Below are 26,929 nucleotides of genomic sequence, written 5' to 3'. Positions count from 1 at the left end.
CCAATGTGGGGCTTGATCCCAGGACTCTGAGATCATGACCTGAGCTGAAGGCAGACGCTTAATCGAATAAGCCACCCAAGCTCCCCAAAAAACTATTTGTTTTTTTAGATATCTCCTTCCCTTTCTCAACCCCTTTAGGGTTTCAGGAGGTTTTTTTTTTTAATTTTTTATTATTATGTTAATCCCCATACATTACATCATTAGTTTTAGATGTAGTGTTCTATGATTCATTGTTTGTGCATAACACCCAGTGCTCCATGTAGAGCGTGCCCTCTTTAATACCCATCACCAGGCTAACCCATCCTCCCACCCCCCTCCCCTCTAGAACCCTCAGTTTGTTTTTCAGAGTCCATTGTCTCTCATGGTTCGTCTACCCCTCCGATTTTCCCCCCTTCATTCTTCCCCTCCTGCTATCTTCTTCTTTTTTTTTTTTTCTTAACATATATTGCATTATTTGTTTGAGAGGTACAGATCCGTGATTCAACAGTCTTGCACAATTCACAGCGCTTACCAGAGCACATACCCTCCCCAGTGTCTATCACCCAGTCACCCCATCCCTCCCACTCCACCCCCCACTCCAGCAACCTTCAGTTTGTTTCCTGAGATTAAGAATTCCTCATATCAGTGAGGTCATATGATACATGTCTTTCTGTTAGACTTATTATTTTATTTTTGAAGATTTTATTTATTTATTTGAGAGAGAGAGAATGAGAAAGAGAGCACATGAGAGGGGGGAGGATCCGAGGGAGAAGCAGACTCCCTGCCGAGCAGGGAGCCCGATGCGGGACTCGATCCCGGGACTCCAGGATCATGACCTGAGCCGAAGGCAGTCACTTAACCAACTGAGCCACCCAGGCGCCCCTGTTTGACTTATTTTGCTCAGCATAATACCCTCCAGTTCCATCCACGTCGTTGCAAATGGCAAGATCTCATTCCTTTTGATGGCTGCATAATATTCCATTGTGTATATATACCACATCTTCTTTATCCATTCATCTGTCGATGGACATCTTGGCTCTTTCCACAGTTTGGCTATTGTGGACATTGCTGCTATGGGTTTCAGGAGTTTTCTAACAATTTTTAAATCTCTTCTAGTCTTTCTTCTCTTGTTTGCATGCTATCTTCTTTTAGCTTACTGCCTTTACACAAATGTAGGACAGTGTGATTAGATTGTCAGCCCTCAATATCCAGTTGCTTTCAGTCTTTTTTCTCCAATTCCAACTCTTCTCCTTTCAAAGTGAAGATTGCTCTAGTTTGGATTATTTTCTGCCTCAGAGGTCTGTGGTAGATTGATAAGAAGGGCCTTGCAAGTTCTTAGATTAAGTTGAGGTAGGAAAATCTGAGGACAATCCTCAAATATTGTGTTCCCTTTTTTTGTGTTAGGCTGCTGAACAAGCGAAAGCGAGCCCAGCATTGGTTGCCAAAGATCCTGGTACTGTGGCTAACAAAAAAGAAGAAGAAGATTTAGCAAAAGGTATGTTTTTAAGTTCCATGTATTGGAAAGGTGGGAAGAAAATGGGTCCCTTACTTAATATTATTTTCCTGAGATATTTAAAAGTAAAAGACATAGGGCTTTACCCTTAAGGGTGAAATCTACTTTGTGCCCTTCTACAGTATCAATAATACTCTTCTGTGATAACTACTATTCATATATGTCTTTTCAGTCTATGTTGTAATACTATTTTTATTATACTGTATATCCATAAACAATACCAAATACTTTCATGTGTCCAACAAATTCTTTTTTCATAAATAATTATATATACCATTTAGTTTTTTTCATGTGACAGTATGTCTAAGATCTAATCATAATAAAACATATAAATCAAGTTCACTTGTTTTAACTATTGTGCAATATTCCAGTGTGCTAATAAATATATACTGTAGTTCATCTGTCCTGCTGCTGATGGATATTTGAGTTTTCTGGGGTTTTTTGTTTGTCTTTTTTTTTTTTTTTTTTTTTTAACTATAATTAGGCTGCATTGAGTATTCTTGTAAATATTTTCGTATGTGTGTTGTGTGACTGCAACTGGTATTTTTGGCTCATGGGGGAGGTACATCTTCAACTTTGCTAAATAGTTTTATTATTTCCTTTGCCATTAGCAGTATATGAAAGTTATTATTAATATTTTTAATCTCCTGAAAACATTTAGTATTGTCAGAGTTTAATTTTTGTGATTCTGATATGTTGGAAATAATGCCCAATTATCTTGACTTTTATTTCCTTGATTACTAGTGAGGCTGGGTCCTTTTTTGTGTGTTTATTAGCTGTTCTGATTATCTCTCTCTTTATTGAGTTTTTGTTTTTTTTTAAGATAATGATATATAGAAAGTCTTTAATTTTGGATGTTAAACTTTTTGCCTGTTTTTTTTTTTTTTTAAGTATTTATTTATTTATTTGAGAGAGTGAGAGAGAGAGCCCGAGATGGGGGACGGTCAGAGGGAGAAGCAGATTCCCCATGGAGCTGGGAGCCTGATGTGGGCTTGATGCTGAGACTCCGGGATCATGACCTGAGCTGAAGAGAGTTGCTTAACTGACTGAGCCACCCAGGCACCCTTGCCTGTTATTTCTATTATAGATATCTACTCTTGATTTTTGGCTTTTACTTTAACTTTGATAATGGTGTATTTTATCAAACAGAAGTTTTAAATTTTGATGTCAAAATTTTTGCTTTTTTGTTATGATTTTTGCTTTTTTATATCTTATTTTTCCCTACCACAAATCCTAAAAGGTACTTTCCTGTATTTTCTTATGATCATTTTAAAGTTTTTTTTTTCCTATTAGGTATTTTATCAACGTAGAACAGAGGTGGAAGGGATGGAAGGGGGTTATGGTTTGAGTTGAAAGCAGGGTAATCAGTCTGTTCAGATTACATTGCAAAGCCTGAGTGACACATGGTGATGGTCTGCATTGGGGGAGGAGTGGAATCGATAGAAGGAACACATTTGAGGGGTGCCTGGGTGAGTGACTCAGTTGGTTAAGTGTCCGACTCTTGATTTTGGCTCAGGTCGTGATCCCAGGGTTGTGAGATCTAGCCCTGCCTTGGGCTCCATGCTGGGCATGGAGCCTGCTTAAGATTCTCTCTCCCTCTCCATCTGCCCCCGACACCCAAAGAGAGAGACACATTTGAAATCTCTTTGGAGGAATTTGTTAGGTGAAACTTCATTGTAGTTATTTCCAAGTTCCACTTCTTAGACTGATCACATAAGAATTAACTTTGGAGCCATAAAATGCAGGTTCTTGGATACTACCTCTGACACTCTGATTTAGTAAGTCTTCATTGAGATTTGGGATTCTTGACTTCCCAAGTGATTTTGATTATCATTTGGGGAACAGAAGCTATAGAAATATATTGAAAAGATGAAAGAAAGTATCTGCAGCTAAATAAAAAAAGTGTATCTAAGAGATTATAACTTTTTAGTCCCCAGAATAATTTAAGTTTTATCCATTCAGTAAAAATAGTCATTGTGCAGGGCACCTGGCTGGCTCAGTTGGTAGATCATGTGACTCTTGTATGAGTTCAAGCCTCATGTTGGGTTTAGAGATTACAGAAAAAAATAAACTCTTAAAAAATAGTCATTATTCTGTTCAATTTTTTTGTAGTTTATTTTTTAAACTTTCAGTTGTGAATGAATGAATAAAACTGATGAAATTATTTTTATTCAGTATGTCAAGATATGTCCTAGTTCCCATCTCCACATTTAAAAGAATACATTTTACCTTCAGATACCTTTTTGTACTTCTTTGGATTGTTGGATATATTAACATTTTGGGTCTTTTTAACTCATTCTTTTCCAGCTATTGAGCTGTCCTTGAAGGAACAAAGGCAGCAGTCAACCGCCCTTTCTACTTTGTACCCAAGCACATCCAATCTCTTAACTAACCACCAGCATGAAGGCCGAAAAGTTCGTGCTATATATGACTTTGAAGCTGCTGAAGATAATGAACTTACTTTTAAAGCTGGAGAAATAATTACAGTTCTTGATGACAGGTGATGGATAATATCAAATTGATATTAAGTTGACATTCATATGAAAATATATAACATATTACTTCTGTGTTTCATATTAATCCTGTTGAATGCCATTACCAAAGGTAATAAGAAAAAATTTTGATGTAGATATTTCCTGTGTGTGACAGTTTGATTGCTTTGCTTGTATTATACTGTCTGGATTCTTATTTTATGGTTTAATTTTTTTTCTTATCTCCAAGATTTTGTTTTGGAGGCCTAGTTTATTCATTTTTTGTTCCATCTAATAAAATAAATTATTAAATTAGTAAGGCTAAGATTTTAGAAAATACGCCAAATACGTCTATGTATTTATGGAATTTGTTAGAAATGCGTAATATATTGAACTTATTTATTCACAAAGAATAGCCTATCCATGGGTCAAATTCATTTTACTTGGAATTATATACATTTACATTATTATGGGAGGTGATTCAGTACCTCTGTTTTTTTTTTGTCTTGTTTTTATTTTAAATTCAATTAATTAACATATAGCGTATTACTAGTTTCAGAGGTAGAGTTCAGTGATTCATCTGTCTTATATCATACCCAGTGCTGATTACATCATGTGCCCTCTTTAATGTCCATCACCCAATTATCCTATCCCCCCACGCTCCCCCACCCTCCAGCAACCCTCAGTTTGTTTCCTCTAAGTACATCTGGGTTTTGTGTTTACTCAAAATTTGTTACTGATGATTGTTGCTGATAATTAAGTACTAAAATTTGCAAGTGGTTTTAAAAAATAAATTCAAAAAAAATTTAGGTTATTCCTATAGTAGCACACTTACATTGTTTTCTTGAGTGAAAGAAAATGAAGTAAAGTTTGAGCTGTTTAGCTGGAAATTGCACAAAACCTTGATCATTGATTGATTCATTCAAAAAATGTGCATTGAGAGCTTGCTAGCTTTCCTATACTTATACCAAAGATACAGTGGTGAACCATGGGATGTATCTGAGTGTGTGTTCATTGTGAACATTTTGTGCTATAAACAGTGTCATCTGTTATGTTATTTCTTGTGGGGGAAAAAGGTGCTAGTTGAACAAGAGAGCACACTAATTTAGGAGTGGATCTGAATTAAGAGCCTACCATTACCTTACTACAAAGGAGTCTTACAGGGAACCCATGAACTACCTGAAGTTGAAGAGATCTCTGTTTTTGGGAGTGAATTCAGAACCTTGTATTAAATCCTCAAAGCATTCACCAGCCCTCCAAAAGATAAAGAGCTGTGTATTTAACACCTCTTTATCTTCTCTGAGGCTTCATTTTCTATTTGTAATAATGGTACATTCATTTCTTCCCTCATTGGATTGTTGGGGGATTCAAATCTGGTAATAATTCAAGTTAAACATTGTAAAAGGTAGAGATATATAGAGATGAAAATCTTTATTATAATCAAGCATTCTTTTTTGCTCCTCATTAGTGATCCCAACTGGTGGAAAGGTGAAACCCATCAAGGCATGGGGTTATTTCCCTCTAATTTTGTGACTGCTGATCTTACTGCTGAACCAGAAATGAGTAAGTATTTTCCAGTCTGTAAGTGGATGGTAATCCACAACTGTCTTCTTAATAAAAGAGTAAATTCAACTTCATGGAAAGTTATAACCTGAGCTGGGACTCTCAGATGTTAGTGCCTCCAGAGTGTTTATTAAGAATGCAGCTTGCGTGCTCGCTTTGGCAGCACATATACTAAAATTGGAGTGATAGAAGATTACCATGGTCCCTGTGCAAAGGTGACACGCACATTCATGAAGTGTTCCATGTTTTTGTATTGTATGTAGTGATGAATCACTAAATTCTACTGCTGAAACCAATATCGCACTGTATGTTAACTAACTGGAATTTAAATAAAAATTTAAAAAGAAAAAAATGCAGCTTCCTAGTCAGTAGATTATTTACCAGAAATCACCTAATTATCTACAGATTGAAATTATCTACCAAGATTATCCCTAAGATAATTGGGCAGACTGTGGACTTTTCTTTAAAAATACTAGATATATAGCATTATAAAACTGAAGATTAAGAAGTGTTAGGAAATTTATGCACTATGTATTTTCATTATCAGTTGATCAAGTATGACAAATACAGTGTACTCTCATAGAGAATTCTTTCTGTTCTAAGATTGAGGCCCTTTCTTTAGCGTCTGGCCCCAAACTTGGAAGCAGTGGCCTGTAAGCAATATAATGGCTTTCCTAAGCCCCCATGTCAGAGAGTCAGAAGGAACCATAACTGATCATGTGAATACCTTTTTGTTTGGTTTCCAAGTGTGTGCTACTAGGGGAAATAAACTAGAAAGTAGGGCCCAGGAGGAAAAGTGATGTTACTGGCAGGCATAATAGTTGCAGGAGATGTAACTACTTGTAACCTACCAAAATGTTGGTAGGCAGTTCACTATATTTCTACATAATTCTATACTTCACTGTTCTTCATAATGATGAGTTTGGGTCGTCAAGATTAAGTCATAATCTCCCTTTGTTTAAGGAAACAGAAATATGTTTTGGTGTAGAAAGATTTCCATTAGTGGTTGAAAGGTTTAGAATTTTAAGAGTTTGTGTATATAAGCTGGTAAGCTATAGTTATCTGGCAAAATATCTCACCTCATCTCATCTTTCTATAATGCCAGTAGAAGGTATCAAAGAGAGTTATAAGCTACAGGATGCTTAGGTCTTTTTTAGTTTATAAGAATTTTAAGAAAGGATCTTTGTCTTAGTCATCTTTTCATTTTTCGTTTCCAACAGCACATAGTACTGAATCTTACCCAGAATACAGACTATCTAAATATTTATACGATAAATGGTGCATAAGTATGTGTATGTTTACATATATATATGTAAAAGATATACTTTTCCTTGAATAAGAACACTTCTCTTTCAAGAGAAGGCTTTAACAACAAATCAGACATTACTTTTATCTTTGATGAAACAAAGCTGTCTCCCAATTATTGCCAAGTTGTCTCATGTCATTTTATGACCGATTTATGACAGACAGATTCCTGATACCCATTCTAGTAATGGAGTTCTTTTTTGTTAGAACTCAAAAAATATGTTGTAGAACCCTTTTTAAATGGCAGTGTATTAGGTGCCAACTTTTTAACCTGGGCTTATGGTGGTGATTTTTTTCTTTGTTTTTTTTTGAGGTTTGGGTTTTTTGTTTTTGTTTTGTCCTCAATAAGCTGTTGGAAAAGATGGAATTGTCTTGGACTTCTGTTCAAGATGAAATCCAAGATCTCATATGGATCATGTAGCCAACTCCTCTTTTTCCCCATCATATAGCAGTGCAGCTTTAAAATGAGTATTCTAGCTCTTCTTCCTGTGTTTCACTCTGGACTACTGAAAAGAAGAGCAGGAATAGGAGAGCTTCTATAATGGAATTTTAGTTCTTGAGCTTGGGAAATGAGTGTTAGCATGATCTTCTTAGCATTCTTCTTCTTCTTTTTTTTTTTTTTTTTTTTAAGATTCTATTTCTTTATTTGAGAGAGAGAACATGAGAGAGGGGAGGGTTGGAGGGAAAACCAGACTCCCCACTGAGCAAGGAGCCTGATGTGGGGCTCCATCCTGGGACTCGGGGATCATGATCTGAACCGAAGGCAGATGCTTAACCAACTGAGCCACCCAGGCACCTCTTCATAGCAGAAGCCCACTTTACTTAATGTCCTGTACAAGTACCTGCCCTGCTTGGCTTGTTTTTCTTTTGGAAGTGTAGGAAGATATTGTGAAAACAGTTTATTTTGTGTACATGCATACACACACGCACACACGCATGCATGCACGCACGCATGTTTGGTAATAGTATTAGTGCCTTTGAGAAAAAGCACTGAAAACTTGTGCATGGTCAGCTGTTAGGATGTGTTCTCTTATGGGTAGCAGCCAATGCGGTGCTTTCCCAGCTCTCTACTTGTTAACAGCTCAAGACATAAAAAGCAGAAATATCTCTAGCACGTGTCTCTTTTACCCCCATGAGAAAATAAAATCAGCTGACACTTTTGTGTGTGTATAGAATTTTGCTTTATGGTGATTTGAATGGGGTGAATGGAAATTAAATTACGTACATTTTTATACAGAAGCTTACAGCACCGAATATATAAGTGGTATGAGTTCCTGTTCTCAGAGTAAAAAATCATCGGCCAGATTTCAGTATGTGGGCTAGTAGCACCAGATAGATTCATGTTTAAATCCAGGCAGTGTCGTACGTTAGCTTTTTCCTGCGCAAGCGTTTTTAAAATTACTGTGCTGCTGTTAACCTCATTGTTAAAATGGTAGAAGAGATTCATTTGGGAGGAAATGGAATATTCTGTTACTCACCTTTAACAGTTTAATTAATATATTTCTTTTCCATAATTCTCCGTTCCCAAAGCCCTTTTCATCTTGATTCTTAATATTTTTATGAATACTGATTAACCGCATTGGTACAAGGATGGGAAATGCAGAAACGAAGTTCATCCCTTTAAAGTCATGTGAGCCTCTCAGTATATTGGGGGAGAAGATTAATTGCTCTATTAATCATAATCTTATATTTACTAGTTAATGATACATTGAATAGTTTTTAAAGATTGCTTTATTAAGCAAGAGAAATTTGTGCTTCTGGCCAGTGGTTTGCAGATCCCTTCATAACCACATTTTTATTTCAAAGCATAATGGAACTAAAAAATGCAGGCTGATTTAGTGGAAAATTCAGATCATTGCCCATGCCACTTGTAAAGTTCTCCATTGACCTGGATGTCATTCTCCTAGTAACGTCTGAGTAGCTTGCCAGAGAACGTATAGCTGACTTTCCATTTCACTACACTGAAATAGCATGGTCTTTCAAATGAGATTTTTCTTTGAAGGGACTGGTAATTTAAAAGAGGACTTATTTTAATTTGTAGAGTTCATTTATGTCCTTGTAAAACTTGACTTTTTGTCCACCAATTTACTAAACTCTCATATGTAGTAGGTAATTAATCTTTGTTTCAGAAATATACCTCCTATTTTTAGTTAAGTATCTTTTATGGAAAATGTAAATTCTTAAGAGAAAATTAAGAAATCGTCACAGAATTCCATAAAATAATGTTCTCTCATTATTGCCTAAGTCTGTAGTTTATTCCTTAAATTTAGTCTCTCAGATTGAAGGGAATAAAAGAAAAATCCAAATTCTCTCATGCAGTTTAAAGTGCTTTAGAATAGAATTTTAAGTTTATTATAAGGAAAAGATAAATATTACATGTTTTACAGTTAAAACGGAGAAGAAGACGGTACAATTTAGTGATGATGTTCAAGTAGAAACAATAGAGCCAGAACCGGAGCAAGCCTATATTGATGAAGTAAGTGATTTCCTCTGTGAGAGTTGTTCATACTTGGTATTAAAGTTGAAGTGCTCTTACTGTTTTCTTTTAAAAAAATTGATTACTTGATTAGTGCATGTATTTTAGGTTATAAAATTCGAGCAACATAGACAAAGCAAAGACTGTCCTTGAAACTGTCTCTCTAGTCCCATTCTGTACCTCATTATTTAAAATTCCTGCTTAATAGTCCATAGAATGGGCTTATATGATTTAATTATTTTGCTATTGGAACTAAGGTTTTTTGCAGTTTTTTTGTTTTGTTTTTTTAAATTATTGCAAACACAATTTTGTGAAATTTTTTTGGATGGAATATATTTAATAGAATATGTGACTTTTATTTGTGAAGGTCAGTATTTAATGCTCTGGAAGTTACATTCTTTGTAACATCTTAAACTTATGATGGAAAATGATATGTCATCTTTAAAATATTTGAAGGGATTTTACAGGTTTTTAGCCGCCTTTGGGAGGAGCCATAAAGTTTGAAGTTTCTCTTTTAGAGAAACAGACTGTTGAAGACTGTGCTGAGAGCCAGGGAATCTGGATCAGGGAAAGTTATGTTTGGCCAGTTGCATTGCATAAGAAAATGTGTGTAGAGTCAGCCTAGTGGTCTGTATAGAAATCTCATTTCTCTGATATTAACTAATTTCAAATAGGTGTAATATTCTGTAAACAAATAAAAATTATCCAGGTGTTAGTTGGCTCTCATCATATTACCCCCTACTTCCCCCACTTTTTTTTTTCTTTGCTGTAGGCAAACTTTTCTGACACATACCTTCTTTTCTAGGCTACTTAAAATGAAAATTATGAATCTTTTACATTGAAAAATAGTATCCATTTCAACATATAAAATTCTTTTGACTTTAGAAGAGTTTTTTATGTACTTGTGTCCCTTTCACTGTCCAGTGCTTAGTTTATATCTCAAGCTGTTCTTTGCAGAAACAGAGTTTTTGTTTTGGCTTAAATGACTGGATAAAACTGGTAGTCTTTTACATTGTTTACCTAATGTACCTGTGGTTAGTAACATAACCGTGTAAAAACCATGCATGGAGAAAACTTTGTCATTATTATAGTAGTATTCTTTGGTACCTGAGATCAGTATTTTGATTCTTAAAAACTTACATATAAGCACATGTATACTTGTGTAATAGTATAGATGTATTAATATAATGATGGCTTCATTAGTTCCATTGGTTTTTATAAGGGAAGATTCTGAAATAGATCTGAGTCCTTGCTTTGAGATACCTTTCAGCCTTCTCACATAGGAAAATAGAGAAACCACAGATCTTCTTTCCTTTTATGACAGACTGAAATACTGGTGGAAAGAAAATGTAGAATAAAATCGTATGGCCCTACTTAGAAGGAGAAGAGCTGTAATATAGCTGAGCTATGCCTTGCTAAAACAGCTGCTGTATTCACCATGGTGGAGAAGTGATAACGAGTTGTTAGTCATAAGTAATGCCATCTTGAGAGAGAAGTTACACCTGTCAGTATGGCAAGGCTACAGCCGCTCCAGAACAAAATGACACAGAAATCCACAAGCATGACATAACAGATTGAAGAACTCACACATTTTAAGTTTAAATATGGTTCTGTTTCTTCTCATTTAAGAAAGTCCCTGTTAGCAGTTTCAAAAGTAAGTAGGAAAAGCTTTCAGGCCTCTGACTTCACATGGTACTAAAGAGAACACAAATACTAAATACGTCAAAGCAAAATTGGAGTCTCCATATGAATCACAAAAATTCTCCATCCATTATCTAATTAATGAAGTGAGACCATATTGTTGCATAATGATTTATTGCTTTTTTATTAACTATTTAATTCCTGTAGGACAAAATGGACCAATTGCTACAAATGTTGCAAAGTACAGATCCCAGTGATGATCAGCCAGATCTTCCAGAGTTACTTCATCTTGAAGGTAAACTTTGTTTTCCATTAACCTTACACATAAAGAATAATTAGAGGTTATATCTAGTGTTTTACAGAACAGTTTTATATTTAAAATCATTTGGGAATGATATAAAAAATGTTAACATTTCCACTCCTTCATGACCCAGTCTCACTATATGAATATCCATGAGAGATATGCTTTCTTTTGCTGTGTTTTCTTATATTTCTTTAAATCTTGTTATCTTAGCAATGTGTCACCAGATGGGACCTCTCATTGACGAAAAGCTGGAAGATATTGATAGGTAAAAGAACATGTGCTATATCTATGTTGTATATCTTCTTCCCTGAAGTTCTCTTTAAGTGCATATTGGGATAGAGCTGCCTTTTTATTATTTTTTTATTTTAAAGATACGCCAGAAGAACCAGTTCTCATTCAGTTGTTTTCCACTATAGATATGGGAATTAGAATTAGATACATCTGCCTATTATTTTTTTAAGGTGAGCATTTATTTGACCTTAATTATATTAGTCTTTTTAAAAAATAATGGTTACCTATTGTAATCATTGTAATGCTGTAAGTGGCATTACCAGAGCTCACAAATGTCCCACCCCATCTGTTATTTACTAGGGACACCTCGTTATTTCCAGGTAAAGTCAAGTACAATAGTAAGCTGGCGTTCTCCCAGCATAGTACCTTAAGCAGTTTTGGTTATCTTGGAGCTAAAATACAGGATATTTTCTGCCATAAGGTTAAATTTTTAGTAATGTCTGCTTATATTACTTTTTGCTATTTTATGTGCCTTCTTATTTAGAACATCGTATCATTTAAATAGCAATTGTGTTTGAAATTACTGTGTAATATTTCAGAAAACATTCAGAACTCTCAGAACTTAATGTTAAAGTGATGGAAGCACTTTCACTGTATACCAAGTTAATGAATGAAGATCCAATGTATTCCATGTATGCAAAATTACAGAATCAGCAGTATTATATGCAGTCATCTGGTGTTTCTGGTTCTCAGGTAAACTTTTAAAAATTCAAGTATATCAGTTTATTTTTTATTTTATTTTTTTAAAAGATTTTGTTTATTTTAGAGAGCGAGCACGTGAACGGAGGGCAGGGCAGAGGGAAAGGGAGAGAGACAGTCTCAGGCAGACTCCCCGCTGAGCGAGGAGCCTGACTCAGAGCTCGTTCTCAGACCCTGAGATCATGACCTGAGCCAAAATCAAGAGTTGAGTGCTTACCGACTGAGCCACCCAGGTAGCCCCCCTCAAGTATATCATTTTAAATTCTCAATATATTTGAGATTATTTGGAATGGCTGTGTTTTTGTAAAATGTGTAACTTTCTGAAAGTAATCTTAGAATAAAGTTTAAAATAATTTTTTACTTGATAAGTACAGTGTATAATACACTAATTATTCCAGTAATTCTTTTTAAAAAGTTGTTTTTCTTCAAGGGTGTGCATCAGAATCACTAATCAAACTTAAAAAAACAAAAATACAGGTTCCTTGGCCCCACCCGAAACCTATTAAAGTGTTCAAGAGTAAGGCCCAAACATCTATATATTCCTAAAACTTCATATGTAATTATCTGGTTAAGAACCACATTTTTTTGTCTGATTACTAAGTTATTACTAAATTTTTCTGGGTATCTGCAGTTTTTGGTTTTATATAAAGTTGCTTTAATCTGAGTTTTTCCCTCTTCCTTTACATGAAAAGATGTAGAATGTATTATAGAGCCCTTTTCCCCCTTATTCACCCTAAGCAACTGTTTCAAGAGCCCTATTTCCACAAACTCAGCAAGTTTACTGTATAGGGAATAATTAGCCAGGCACTCCATTTTACTTATGCAGAGTGGCAAAGGCTTTGTGCAGTTAATTTTTTTCTTAAAATAATGGCCCACTTCCCCAGAAATGAGGGGCCAGATGCCTGGGGCTGAGCAGTCAGATTTGAGCAGCATGGGGCTAGGTGACACCTATTCATGGCTCTTGATACCAGTTTGAGAAAAAAACAAAAACTCTTCATGTTTCATTTGCAAAGTATAAAAAACAATGCGTTTAAGAAGACTGGAATAGCTCTGTTTATAATTAAGACCTTCTGTATTCTGATGTATGGTGAGTCTCTTATGGCTTAAAAGAAGTGCTAAGATGATTGTCTTATCTCCTGATAACTGTGTTACTACTATTTTAACAGCTGGTAAAAGTCTCACTACATAGACAGTGGAGTTCTCTTTTCAGATATATGAAATGGAAGGATCTAGTGAATACTATAGAAAATTAGAATATTATGTGTGCTTAAGATTTTGGGCATTTAAGAAGTCAGTCTCTTTAGATTAAAATAAGTACAGTTTTTAGATGCGTGAGTGGTCAGACAATAGCCCAAAGGCCAAATCCAGCCTCCCACCTCTTTTTTTTTTAAATAAACTTTTGCTGTAACATAGCCATTCTCACTTGTTTATACACTGTTTCTGGCTGCTTTCTATATGGGCAGAGTTCCGAGAGGCCCACAAAGCCTAAAATATTTATTATCTGGACTTTTGTAAAAATGTTTGCTGACCCCTGCTTTTGAAAGTTAGCTTGCTTTGTGTTCACTGAACTGTAATATAGGAAATACAAATTGTATCTATAAGTAAATGCAGTCTATTGACATGAAACAGTGAATTCAAAGACACTTCTTAAACATTTTTTGGGATTCCTTTTAGGAGAGTACTTAAAATATCGGTATGGAAAGAGAGATGATATTAGTATAAAGTTTCAAGGTAAGTTCCTTTACTGCTTCTGTATGAGATAAACACGAGTTTAGCTCATGTTTACCTAAGAACAAAAATCATCAGAAGCTCACTTGACTGAAAAGTATTTTTTTAAATGCCTATCAGAAGAAGTAACTTTCAAAAAGATTTCAGAGATTACATTGTTCGCTTTGTAATTGAATGCCTTTACAAAGAAATTTTGGCATACCTTTTAAAATCTTAGAAAATGTATTATTTATTTATTTTTTTTTAATCATGAACTGTTCTAGGTCTATCCAGGGCCTCCCCAAAGTGGTGCTTACCTGGTTGCAGGGAGTGCACAGATGAGCCATCTCCAGAGCTACAGTCTTCCCCCAGAGCAGCTGTCTTCTCTCAGCCAAGGAGCAGTTCCACCATCTGTAAACCCAGCCCTTCCCAGTCAGCAGACTCAGGCTTCTTACCCTAAGTAATTTGAGTTTTGACTATTGTTTTACTGTTGTTTGGAGTTAGTGCTGTTGTAACTCTTAAATGCCTCCAATCACCTGTAACCATAAGAGCTACATAAGAAAAACCTAGGATAGATGCCATCACTAATACCAGATGGTCAGCCCTGTGTGTGGTGATGAGTGGATTCTACATGAACCCCTGCATTATTGCATTACTAGCCAGCAAGCTAGTCTTCTGTCTTACTGACTCATTGAACTGCTCTATTCAAGTCTTGGTTCTGTATTTTTAAAATTTCCTATCATTTTTCTTTTTATCAAGGTGAAATTATGTAAGTTTCACATGTACATTTTAATTCTTTATCTGTATACACTATAAAGTCTAGTTACATCTATTACTATTCAGTTGACCTCCTTCAGCCATTCCACCCACCCCCACACCCTCTTCCCTTCTGGTAACTTCCAATCTGTTCTCTGTAGGAGTTTGGTGTGGTGGTGGTTGGGTTTTTTTTTTTTTTTAGATTCCACATATGAGTGAAATCCTGTATTTGTCTTTCTCTGTCTGACTTATTTCACTTGCAATGACAATACTTTTAAGTTCCATGCATGCTGTCTCAGATGGTAAGATTTCATTTTTTTTATGCCTGAGTAGTATATATACACTACATATACTACTATACACACACGCACACACACACACCCCCCATCTTCTTTATCGATTAATACATCAGTGGACATTTTGGTTATTTCCATTTCTTGGCTATTGTAAATAATCCTGCATTGAACATAAGGGTGGATATATCTTTTCAAATCAATATTTTTGTATTCTTCAGATAAATACCCAGAAGATGAACAGCTGGCTCATATAGTTGTTCTATTCTTAATTTTTTGAGGAATCTGCATACTGTTGGCTGCACCACTTTACATTCCCACCAACAGTATATGATGATTCCTTTTTTTGTACTGCCTCATCAACACTTGTTATTTCTTGTCTTTTTGATAATACCCATTCTAATTGGTGTAAGGTGATATCTCATTGTGATTTTGATTTGCATTTCCATGATAATTACTGATGTTGAACATCTTTCCTGTGCCTCTTGGCCATCTTTAGGTCTTCTTTGGAAAAATGTTTATTCATATTATCTTCCCACTTTTAAATTGGATTGTTTGGTTTCTTATTGTTGAGTTACATGAATTCTTTATATATTTTGCATATTAATCCCCTCTCAGATATATGAGTTGCAAAAACCTTCTCCCTTTCAGTACGTTGCCTTTTCATTTTGATGATGGTTTCTTCCGCTGTGCAGAAGAAGCTTATTTTGATGTAATCCCATTCATTCATTCATTTTTTTGTTTCTCTTGCCTTTGGAGTCAGATCCACAGAGATATTGCTAAGACTGAGGCCAAAGAGCTTATTACCACCTGTGTTTTCTTCTAGGAAATTTATGGTATCAGGTTTTTATATTCAAGTCTTTAATCCATTTTGAATTAATTTTTGTGTATGGTGTAAGCTAGTAGTCCAGTTTCATTCTTTTGCATTTGGCTGTCCAGTATTGCCAACACCATTTACTGAAGATGCTGTCCTTTCTACATTGTATGTTCTTGGCTTCTTTGTTGTAAGTTAATTGTCCATATGTGTGTAGGTGTAATTCTGAGCTCTCAGTGACGTCCCACTGATCTGTGTGTCTCTTTTTATACTGATACTGTACTGTTTTGATTACTGTAGCTTTGTAGTATAGTTTTAAATCAGGGAGCATGATACCTCCAGCTTTGTTGTTCTTTCTCAAAACTGCTTTGGCTATACAGGATCTTTTTTGGTTCCATACAAATTTTAGAACTATTTGCTCTAGTTCTGTAAAAAATGCCCTTGGAATTTCAGTAGAGATTATAATGAATCTATAGATTGCTTTGGGTAGTATGGAGACTTAACATTAATTCTTCTAATCCATGAGCACAGAATATCCTTCCATTTATTTGTGTCTTCTTCAGTTTCTTTCATCAGTGTCTTATAGTTTTTAATGTACAAGTCTTTCACCTCCTTGGTGAAGTTTATTTCTAGGTGTTTTATTTTTTTTGATGCAGCTGTAAGTGGGATTATTTTCTTAGTTTCTCTTCCTAGTAAGTCATTATTAGTATATAAGAATGCCACAATTCTGTATTTTGATTTTGTGTGTTTATAATATCTTTGTCAAGTATCCTTTGACTACTGGATTCATGTATTCTAACAAATTTTTGGTGGTGTCTTTTGGCTTATCTGCATATAGTATCCTGTCATCTACAAATAGTGACAGTTTTACTTCCTTTTCAGTTTGGATGCATTCTCCTTTTCTCTTCTCTTCTCCTCCCCTCTCCTCTCTACTCTTCTCCCTTCCTCTTCCCGCTTTCTTTTTATTTTTTGGCCTAATTGCTGTGGCTAGGACGTCCAATAGTATCTGAATAAAAGTGGCCAGAGTGGGCATCATTGTCTTGTTCATGATCTTAAAAGAAAAGCTTTCTTTTTTTTTTTTTTTTTAAAGATTTTATTTATTTGAGAGAGAGAGAATGAGAGACAGAGAGCACGAGCGGGAAGAGGGTCAGAGGGAGAAGCAGACCCCCTGCCGAGCAGGGAGCCCGATGCGGGACTCGATCCCGGGACTCCAGGATCATGACCTGAGCTGAAGACAGTGGCTTAACCAACTGAGCCACCCAGGCGCCCCAGAAAAGCTTTCTTTTACCATTGAGTATAATGTTAGCTGTGGCTGTGTCATTATGTGTTTTCTTATGTCCAGTAATGGTCCCTCTGTACCTATTTATTGAGTTTTCATCATAAGTGAATGTTGTATTTCATCAAATGCTTTTTCTGCATCTGTTGAAATGATGGGATTTTTAAATTTTTATTTATTTATTTGTTTGTTTATTTGTGAAGGAGTGGAGGATGATGGGAGGGGCAGAGGGAGCAACAGAATCTTAAGCAAGCTCCATACCCAGCATTGAGCCTGACACGGGGTTGAATCCCAGGATCCTGAGATCATGACCTGAGCCGAAATCAGGAGTCAGACCCTTAACTGACTGAACCACCCAGGCGCCCCTGAAATGATCATGATTTTTATTAGTTTTGTTAATGTGGTATATCATGTTGTTTGATTTGTGGATATTGAGGCATTCTTGCATCCCTGGAATAAATCCCACTTAATGTCATAGTGTATGATCCTTTTAATGTATTGTTGAATTTGGTTTGCTAATATTTTGTTGAGGAATTTTGCATCAATGTTCATCAATGATAGGCTTGTAATTACCTGTGTGTGTGGGGGGGGTGGGTTCCTTATCTGGTTTTGATATCAGGATAAGGCTGGCTTCAAAAAATCGTTTTGGAAGTATTCCCTCCTCTTCAGTTTTTTGGAAGAGTTTGAGAAGGATAGGTATTAAATCTTCTTTGAATGGTAGAATTCACCAGTGTGAGGGTGTTTGGTCCTGGACTTTTGTTTGTTGAGAGGTTTTTGATGGCTGACTCAATCATACTACTAGTAATCTGTCTATTCAGATTTTCTATTTCTCTGTGATTCAGTCATAGAAGATTGTTTCTAGTAACTCTTCCATTTTTTTCTAGGTTTCCCAGTTTGTTGGCATATGTTTGTAGTCGTTGCTCTTCATCCTTTGTATTTTTGTGGTGTCAGTTAAAACTTTTTTCAGGGCGCCTGGGTGGCTCAGTTGGTTGAGCGGCTGCCTTCGGCTCAGGTCATGATCCCGGAGTCCCGGGATCGAGTCCCACATCGGGCTCCCTGCTCGGCAGGGAGTCTGCTTCTCCCTCTGACCCTCCCCCCTCTCATCTGCTCTCTCTCTCATTCTCTCTCTCTCAAATAAATAAATAAAATCTTTAAAAAAAAAAAAAACTTTTTTCATTTCTGATTTTATTAGAGCTTTCTCTTTCTCTCTTGGTTTGTCTAGCTAAGGTTTGAGTTTCTTTATCTTTTCAAAGAACCAGCTCTTAGTTTCATTGACTTTTTTTTTAATGTGCCTATTTCATTTATTTCTGCTCTGATCTTTATTATTTCCTTCCTTTTCTTGACTTTGTGTTTCATTTGCTCTTCTTTTTCCAACTCCTTTATATGGAAGATTAGATTGTTTGAGATTTTCTTGTATCTTGAGGTAGGCCTGTATTGCTTTGATCTTCTGTCTTTAAACCACATTTGCAGCATCCCATAGATATTTCTGTTCATTTGTCTCTAGGTATTTTTTGATTCTTTTTTGATTTCTTTATTGATTTAGTGATGTTTAGTAGCATATTGTTTAATCTCATCTATTTGTAGTTTTTCCAGTTTTCTTCTCAGAGAAGATGCTTGATGTGATTTCAGTTTTCTTGAATTTATTGAGACTTGTTTTGTAGTCTAACATGTGATCTGTCCTAGAATATGTTCCATATGCATTTGAGAAGAATGTGTATTCTGTTCCTTTTGGATGGTGTGTTCTGTAATTATCTATTAAGTACATCTGGTCTAATGTGTTGGTTAAGGCTGATGTTTTTTTATTGACTTTCTGTTGGGATGATCTACCCATTGATATAAGTAGGATGTTAAAGTCCCCTACTGTTACTGTATTACTGTCCATTCCTCTCTTTAGGTCTGTTAATATTTACTTTATATATATTATTGCTCCTATGTTGGATGCATGTATATTTATAAATGTTGTGTTTTCTTTTGGATCGACCTTTATATCATTATGTAAAGCCCTGTGTCTATTATTATAGTCTTTTTTTAAAAAAAGGTTTTATTTATTTATTTGAGAGAGTACAAGTGTGGGGGATGCAGAGGGAGAGGGAGAAGCAGACTCCCTCCTGAGCAGAGAGCCTGACATGGGGCTCAATCCCTGAGATCATGACCTGTGATGAAGACAGATGCTTAATGGACGGAGCCACCCAGGCTCAGTTTAGTTATAGTCTTCTAATGCGTATTTTGTCTAATGTGAGTATAGCTATTTCAGCTTTCTTTTTGTTTCCATTTGCATGGAATATCTTTCTCTAGCCCTTCCCTTTCAGTCTGTTTCTGTCCTTACTTTGAAGTAAGTCTTTTGTAGGCTGCATATAGATGGGTCATGTTTTTTATCTACTCCATCTTTTTTGATTAGAGAGTTTAGTCCATTTACATTTAAAGTAATTATTGATATATTACCTGCCATTTTGTTAGTTGTTTTCTGGCTATTTTCATAGTTCCTCTCCGTTCCTTTTCTTTCTCTCCTCTCTTGTGGCTTGATGGCTTTCTTTAGTGTATGTTTAGATTTTTCTTCTCATTTTCTTTTGTATATTTACTATAAGTTTTTGCTTTGTGGTTACCATGAGGTTCACATATAACTTGCTGTGCATATAACTTTGTTTTGACTTGATAGCAACTTAAATTTGAACACATTTCAAAACTTTACATTTTTCCCTCTACTCCCGTTTTTTATATTTTTGGTGCATCATTTTGCATTTTTTATTTTATATGTCCCTTAACTAATTATTGCAGTTTTAGTTAATTTTACTGTTTTTGTGTTTTAATCTTCATACTTGATTGATATACCTTTACTATATATTTACCTTTTCCAATGAGATTTTTATTTTTGTATGTTTTCTTGTTATTAATTAGTGCCATTTCTTTTTAGGTTAAAGTCATCCCTTTAACATTTCTTGTAAAACCAGGTTTAGTGGTGATGAATTCCTTTAGCTTTTGCTTATCTGAAAAACTTTTATTCTCCTTCAATTCTGAATGATAATCTTGCTTGGTCAAGAATTCTTGGTTGGAGTTTTTTTTCTATTAGCACTATGAATACTGTCTTCTGTCTGTAGTTTCTGCTGAAAAATCTGCTGATAGCCTCATGGGGTTTCTCTTGTATGATGAATAAGTTGTTTTTCTTTTTTTGCTTTAGGATTTTCTCTTTATCTTTAACTTTCACCATTTTAATTATAACATGTCCTGGTGTGTATCTTTTGGGTTCATCTTCTTGGGAACTCTCAGAGCTTCCTGGACCTGCGTGTTCATTTCATTCTTCAAATTAGGGAAGTTTTCAACTATTGTTTCTTCAGATAAGTTTTTTGGTGTTTTCTGTCTGTCTTCTCCTTCTGGGATCCTATAATGGGAATGCTATTCTGCTTGATATTTTACTCAAGGTATTCATTTGGTTTTATTCTTTTTTCTCTTCCTTCTGGATGAGTTCTCATTGCTTTGTATTACAACTTTGGATTCATCCAGGCTGCTGTTGTACCTGCCCAGTATATTTTTCAGTTCAGTTATTGTATTTTTCAGTTCTGTAACTTTTGTTGGGTACTTTCTTATATTTTCTGTTTGTTGAAGATATCACTGTGTTCATCCATTCTTCTCCTGAGTGTGATGAGCTTCTTTATGACCATTACTTTGAACTCTGTCAGTTTGCTTATTGCTGTTTCATTAATGTCTTTTTCTCATATTTTTTCTTGTTCTTTCATTGGAACATAATTCCTCTGTTTCTTCGTTTTGCCTGACTCCCGTGTTTTTTTCTTTGTATTAGGTAAATTAACTACTTCTCTCTGTCTTGAAGGAGTGGCCTTGTGTAGGAAAATTTCATGTAGAGCACAGAAGCACAATCCCGTCTGAGCAGAGCTAGGTGCTTACAGGGTGTCCCCTATGTGGATTGTGTATGCGTGTCTGCTGTGTCAGGGCCCAGTCTATGGTGTGGGAGTGGGTGGGGCTAGTGCCTGATTGGGCTGTGTCTCGCAGATGTGCTGTGTCAGGATAGTAGGCAGGGCTTTTGCCCTCACCTGATTGTTCCTCATGGTCGTGCTGTGGGTGTGGGCAGAGTTCTCCACTGGACTTGACTACTGGCTCTAGCAGGTTAAAAGGATAGTTCCAGAATGGCACACATTAGCAAGGTAGGGTGAGGTCACTAATATGGCTCCTACCAGTGTTTCTGTCCCTGAAGAAAGTCCCAATAGTTTCCTGCCTTTCTGGTAGGTACTTCAAGATTATTAAGTGGTTCTTGTTTACATATGGTGTAGGCCCTTCTCAAATTGGTGTTGTAGTGCTGGATTTTGAGTGAGTCTGCATGGCTAGCTCTTTAAGAACGAGTTTCTTTGTTCCCTACAGTCTGTGGTTTTCCTGGATATAATTGCCATTAGTTTTCAAAGCCCAACATTTTGGGGGCTCCCTTCATGTGGAATCTAAAGGTTAGATCTCTCCTCAGGGAAAATGTATGTATATTTGAGATCTCTCCCAATTGTGGATCACAGTGCCTGGGATGGGGTTTTTTGTCCAGATGGTGTCTCTGCCTCTCCTGTCTGTCTCAGTGGTTTTTGTCCTTTGTTGCAGAGCTTCTGTTTGTCCAGTTTTCTGGTCTTTTTAAGAATAAATTATTTCATATGTAGTTGTGTATTTGTTACATTCATGGATTGGAGTGACTGTAGGGTCTTCCTGTACTGCCATCTTGAACCCAACCCATAATTTGGTTTTGTTTTTATTTGAGTATATGATGATATTTGAAGGACTTTAATGAAACTTAAATTTGGTAACTATAATTTATCCTCCACAAATTTCATATAAAATCTAAATGTTTTTATCATTATTGTTCTAGAATTTACAGTTCTGGGATGTCTCCTAAGACAGATATTTCCTTCTTTTTGCCCTGTGTCAGAATTTAGTATATTACAGCAAGATAAACCGTTTGAAAGGAAAGATACGAGAAGTCATATGCTTCTGTAGTTCATGCGTCCGGCAGCTGAATATGAAATGACAGACCAGTGTTTTGGCTATTTACTTATAATGCCTCCAGTCATAGTTAGGTGATTATGTATGATAAATGTATAATTATGTAAGTGTTTCTTCTGCTTCAGTGAGAATTTAAACTGAAGTCTTTTCTTTTGAAGTGAATAAATATAGGCATTAAGAATTCAGCAGTGTGTCATTCTGAAAGTCATGATATTCTGACTCATAACAGAAGTTTCTTGGTGGCACAGGCACAGTTTGTAGAAACCTTTGCATCAGTGTTGAAGTTGCCCAGGAATGCCGCTCTCCTACCATCACTGTTGTATTGTCCATCCTCAAAAGAGTCACACTGGGGTGCTTGGGGATTTTTACACATCATTTTGTGATCACATTTAGTATTCCTAAGTGACCTTAAGAGGAAGGGTAATGGGGAGGCCTATTAAGACATCAAAAGACAGGCATTTCCTACTGGGTTATATAGCATGGGGAAAAAAAAAAATGTTAGTTATAGCTCTTTCTCTTCTAGGACTTTTGTTTTTTTTAAGTTGAAATTGGATGAAAATGAATACCCTTACATGGAAAATAAGCAAATTGGTAAGGAATAACATGCTTTTTAGAAAACTAGATACAAAGTAGGTGGGTATTGTTGAGAATGTGCATGAGTTAATGTAGATACTTTACTATTAGCCAGAAATGCTGTCTGTCTCCCAGCTAGTCTGTTGTTACTGTGTCACATACTGCTCTAACACCCTTGTTAATAGAGCTTGCTTCTGAACCATTTTTTGGTCAGGGTCTTGAGAAATTGTCCTTGGAGATAATCCGTTGGTAGGTGCTTAAACTGTGTAATGCTATAGCACTGTAGCATCGTGTTGCTTTGTTGCTGTGGGTTGCTCTGTCTGCTTCAGCAGTGAGCATGTGAAATCCCAGATGCAGGTCCTGCTCTGTATTCCGGGGCCTGATTCCACTGATAGACTGTAGCTATCAGTGTCCGCTCTCAAGAAACACAGGCACATTTCAATAGGTGCCTTTTAGAGGTGCCTAGTAGAACATTTCCTGGAAATATTTAGCCCTCTGTACCTGGCAAATTCCTCTTTATTCTGTAGTTCTTATTCTTGGCTGGCCTTCATCTTTCCCAGAGTGCCTCTTTTGCCTTCCCGCCTCTCCCAACACTGTTCCTCTTCTGTTGCTGTCACAGGACCCCAGTACAGCGTGTACTGTCTTGTTGCTTTTTTAATTGTTTATATTCCCACTGAACTATTATATATTGAGAGCTGGAGCTAAGTCTCTTTCACCTTTGTGTGCACACTATGTAGCATAGAGTTTTACACCTGCTGGAAACTCAGTAAATATTTGATAAATAAATGTTTAAGTATTGGTGGGAATTTCAAGTGCTATATTAGGCCAATGAGATATATTTTTTAATTCCTTGCAAAGCCTTCACAAAGGCTTTGAGGAAGTTTTTAAAAAGAATATACACACATACATACACACACGTATGTATAGCATATTTATAAATATATAAAAAATGTGTTTTGTGTGTTTAAATGAGGAAATTGATGACAAAGTAAATGTAGGAAAACGAAATTGGGAGGAGCAAGAATTGGGGTTGGAAGTACACTTGATAGAGGTGTACTGCAGATTCGACTTGAGCTTTGTAATTACAAATTCTAGTCAATGAGGAATTATTTTTTCTTCTATTTTTGGTAGGCAGGTTTTTAAGTGTCCCTTAGTTCATACCTAGAAGGCAATTTCTTATTCTTTTATATGTAATTTTGGTTCTAGGGTCATCACTTGTCCAGACTTCTGTCACCCTAGGACGATCTTACTGATAATTTGGTAACATGGTACTAATGCAGTTTCCTAAACCTTCCTGTAGCGATGATGGCAGTGATAGTACTAAGGTGACCAAAGCTATGTACTTTTCTCTTATTTCAGTTTACTTCTATTAAACAGATGTTTACTGAACATTTCGTCTCTGCCAGAGTATGATTTAGAATTTTTTCAGCTTTATTAAGATATGATTGACATAAAACATTGTGTAAGTTTAAGGTGTACATCTTGTTGATTTGATACATCTATATGTTATAAAATGATTACCACTCCATAGTATTAACTACCACCTCCATCCCCTCATTTAGTTACCATTTCTTTTTTTGTGGTGAGAACATTTAAGATTTACTCTTAGCAGCATTCATGTGTATGATACAATATTATTAGTTAGAACCACCATGCAATATATTAGGTCCCCAGACTTGTTCATCTTATAACTGAAAGTGTGTACCCTTTGTTCAGTATTTCCCCATCTTCAGCAACTCCCAAGCCCTGCTAACTACCCCTCTCCTCTGTCTGAGTTTGACTTTTTTGGATTCCACATATAAGTGAGATCATATGGTATTTGTCTTTCTGTATCTTACTTATTTTACTTAGCACAATGTCCTTATGTCTCATCCAAGTTGTCACAAATGACAAGATTTCCTTCTTTCTGTGGTTGATATTTCCATTGTGTGTGTGTGTGTGTGTGTGTGTACCCCACATCTTTATCCATTCATCCAATGACAAACACTTAGGTTGTTTCCATATCTTGGCTATTGTGAGTAATGCTGCAGTGAAAATGAGAGTGCAGATAATCTGCGAGGTCCTGATTTCAGTTCCTTTGAATATATATCCAGAATTAGGACTGCTGGATCATATGGTAGTTCAATTTTTAATTTTGGGGGGGGGACGTTCATACTGTTTTCCATAGCGACTACACCAGTTTACATTCCCAGCAACACTGCCCAAGGATTCTCTTTTCCCACAGCCACTTTAACAGGTGTGAGGTGATATCTCATTATGCTCTTCATTTCCATTTCCCTGATGATTAGTAATATTGAGCACTTTTGAGTGCCTATTGATAATTTTATGTCTTCTTTGGAAACCTGTATATTCAATTCCCCTGTCCATTTTTTAACTGGGTTGTTAGTTTTTTTGCTGTTGAGTTATATGAGCTCTTTATATATTTTGAATATTAATCTTTTAGTAGATATATGATTTAAAAACATTTTCTCCCATTCTGTAGATTGACTTTTCATTTTGTTGACTGTGTCTTTTGCTATGCATCTTAGTTTGATGTACTCCCACTGTTGATTTTTATTTTTGTTGCTTGTGCTTTTGTTGTCATAGCCAGGAAATTGCTGCCAACACCAATGTCAAAGAGCTCTTCATGTTTTCTTCTAGGAGTTTCAGGTCTTAAATAATGTCTTTAATCCATTTCAGGTTTGTTTTTGTGAATGATATAAGATAGACGTCCAATTTCATTTTTCTGCATGTGGTTATCTAGTTCTCCCAACACCATTTATGGAAGAGGCTATCTTTTTTTTTTTTTCATTGAATATTCTTGGTTCTCTGGTCAAACGTTAGTTGACCATTTAGAGTTTCTTAGCCTCAAGGTGCTTACTGGTTAGTAGAGACAGACACAAAAAAATATGTAATTATAACAAATTACAAATAGAGGTACTTGCAAGGTGCTTTAGGAGCCTTGTGATTCAGGGAAGATTTACAAGAAAATATGCTCAAGCTTTGTTATTCTTAGCCTGGAGGAAAAAAAAAAAGATTTTCTATCATAAGCAAAGACTTGGTAGTATGAAATGGCTTGGTACCCATGGAATTGAGTAAACTGAGGAGTTGTGACAGTACATGGCACATTTTGGGGTGTCACTAAAGGATTAAAGTCTTCAGTGGGATGGGGGGAGATACACTTGGAGTTACTGGCAAGGATAATGAATGGTCCTAGATATGTTGAGGAGGTTGGGTCTTACCTGGGAAAGCTTGTTAAAGGGCTTTAAATGGCAGTAGTATAGATGAATTTTTAGGTCCTAGGTAAGAAGCCGGGAGATTGTATATATTAGGCAAGAAATGATTGTCCAACTGCAGGACAAAATGATAAGAGATGGGGAAAGAGTTATTCAGGAGATGAACGAATAATTACATGTGGGTGAAAGGTGGGGAGCTAGGGCAGAGCAGTCATATGAAAGAGAAGTATTGGGTGAATTGCTGGGTTTTGCCCTCAGGTAGATGGCAGAACTATAAATGAGATAGGAAATACAGTACAAAATGGGAATGACTGCAGTAATAGCTAACACTTAGGGGGTGTTTCAATAAGCACCAGACACTGTGCTGTATGCTTTACATGTATTATAACTCTTTTATTCTAATAACCTGTGAAGTACATACACTGTCACCCATTTTATAGAGAGGAAACTGAGACATGGAGGGGAGGACTAAAGTCCTACTTAGGTAAGATAACAAAACCAGGCATTTTGGCTCCAGAGCTAAACACTTGGTCTCAACATTGTATTTATTATACTAGTATTGTGACTCTTACTGATATAAGTAATGGCATCAAATCCAACTTCTTGTTATACTTTATATCTCACAACACAACACATAGAATGATGATGGGTAATGCTTTTAAACCGTTACTTAAGTGGTTACATTAGTAGGTGGAATGTAGCAGTAAATGACTTATAATAATGAATTGGGTTTTGTTTTTTTTTTTTTTTGCAAAGTAGAAGAGCATTGAATTTACAAATGATTGATTTATAAACAGTGTAGCAATTGGAGAAAAGTTTAGAAATAGGCAGTATTTTGAAAATTGGGGGCAATTGCCCATTGTATAGATTGTTTTACATTTTTAATAAAAAGTATGGGGGGAATCTCAATATTAAAGCTCTTAATATTTTTCTTTGTTTAGTTAACCTAGTGTCTTACACAGAGTAGAAACTCAAATAGCAGGTTGGGAACAGGAAGAGAGGAAGCAGAGAGCAACAACTCTGAAGGAATGTTTTTGGTGGAATAGGAGCCATGCGCAGTGGAAGGT

The 26,929-nt window shown here is 35.9% G+C and overlaps 1 protein-coding gene and 1 non-coding gene across 2 annotated transcripts in view; both read left to right on the top strand.

Annotated features, from left to right (window-relative positions):
* Positions 1-26,929, top strand: part of STAM (signal transducing adaptor molecule) — a 103,238-nt gene that overhangs the window by 60,235 nt on the left and 16,074 nt on the right. The window contains exons 6-13 of the mRNA XM_045874331.3: positions 1,384-1,474; positions 3,800-3,992; positions 5,432-5,526; positions 9,219-9,307; positions 11,156-11,243; positions 11,463-11,517; positions 12,083-12,236; positions 14,234-14,409. Coding sequence (XP_045730287.1) covers positions 1,384-1,474; positions 3,800-3,992; positions 5,432-5,526; positions 9,219-9,307; positions 11,156-11,243; positions 11,463-11,517; positions 12,083-12,236; positions 14,234-14,409 — 941 coding nt within the window. The remainder of the gene's footprint in view (positions 1-1,383; positions 1,475-3,799; positions 3,993-5,431; positions 5,527-9,218; positions 9,308-11,155; positions 11,244-11,462; positions 11,518-12,082; positions 12,237-14,233; positions 14,410-26,929) is intronic.
* Positions 5,674-5,776, top strand: LOC123845094 (U6 spliceosomal RNA). The gene has a single exon (XR_006790939.1). It is a non-coding gene; the product is annotated as a U6 spliceosomal RNA (small nuclear RNA).

The sequence above is a fragment of the Mirounga angustirostris genome, unplaced genomic scaffold (genome assembly GCF_029215605.1).
Source record: "Mirounga angustirostris isolate CCGP_5_RB_7025 unplaced genomic scaffold, mMirAng1.0.hap1 SCAF_5, whole genome shotgun sequence".
NCBI lineage: Eukaryota > Metazoa > Chordata > Mammalia > Carnivora > Phocidae > Mirounga > Mirounga angustirostris.
Note: the sequence above shows the minus strand (reverse complement) of the source record. Positions and strands in the feature narration are given on the sequence as shown.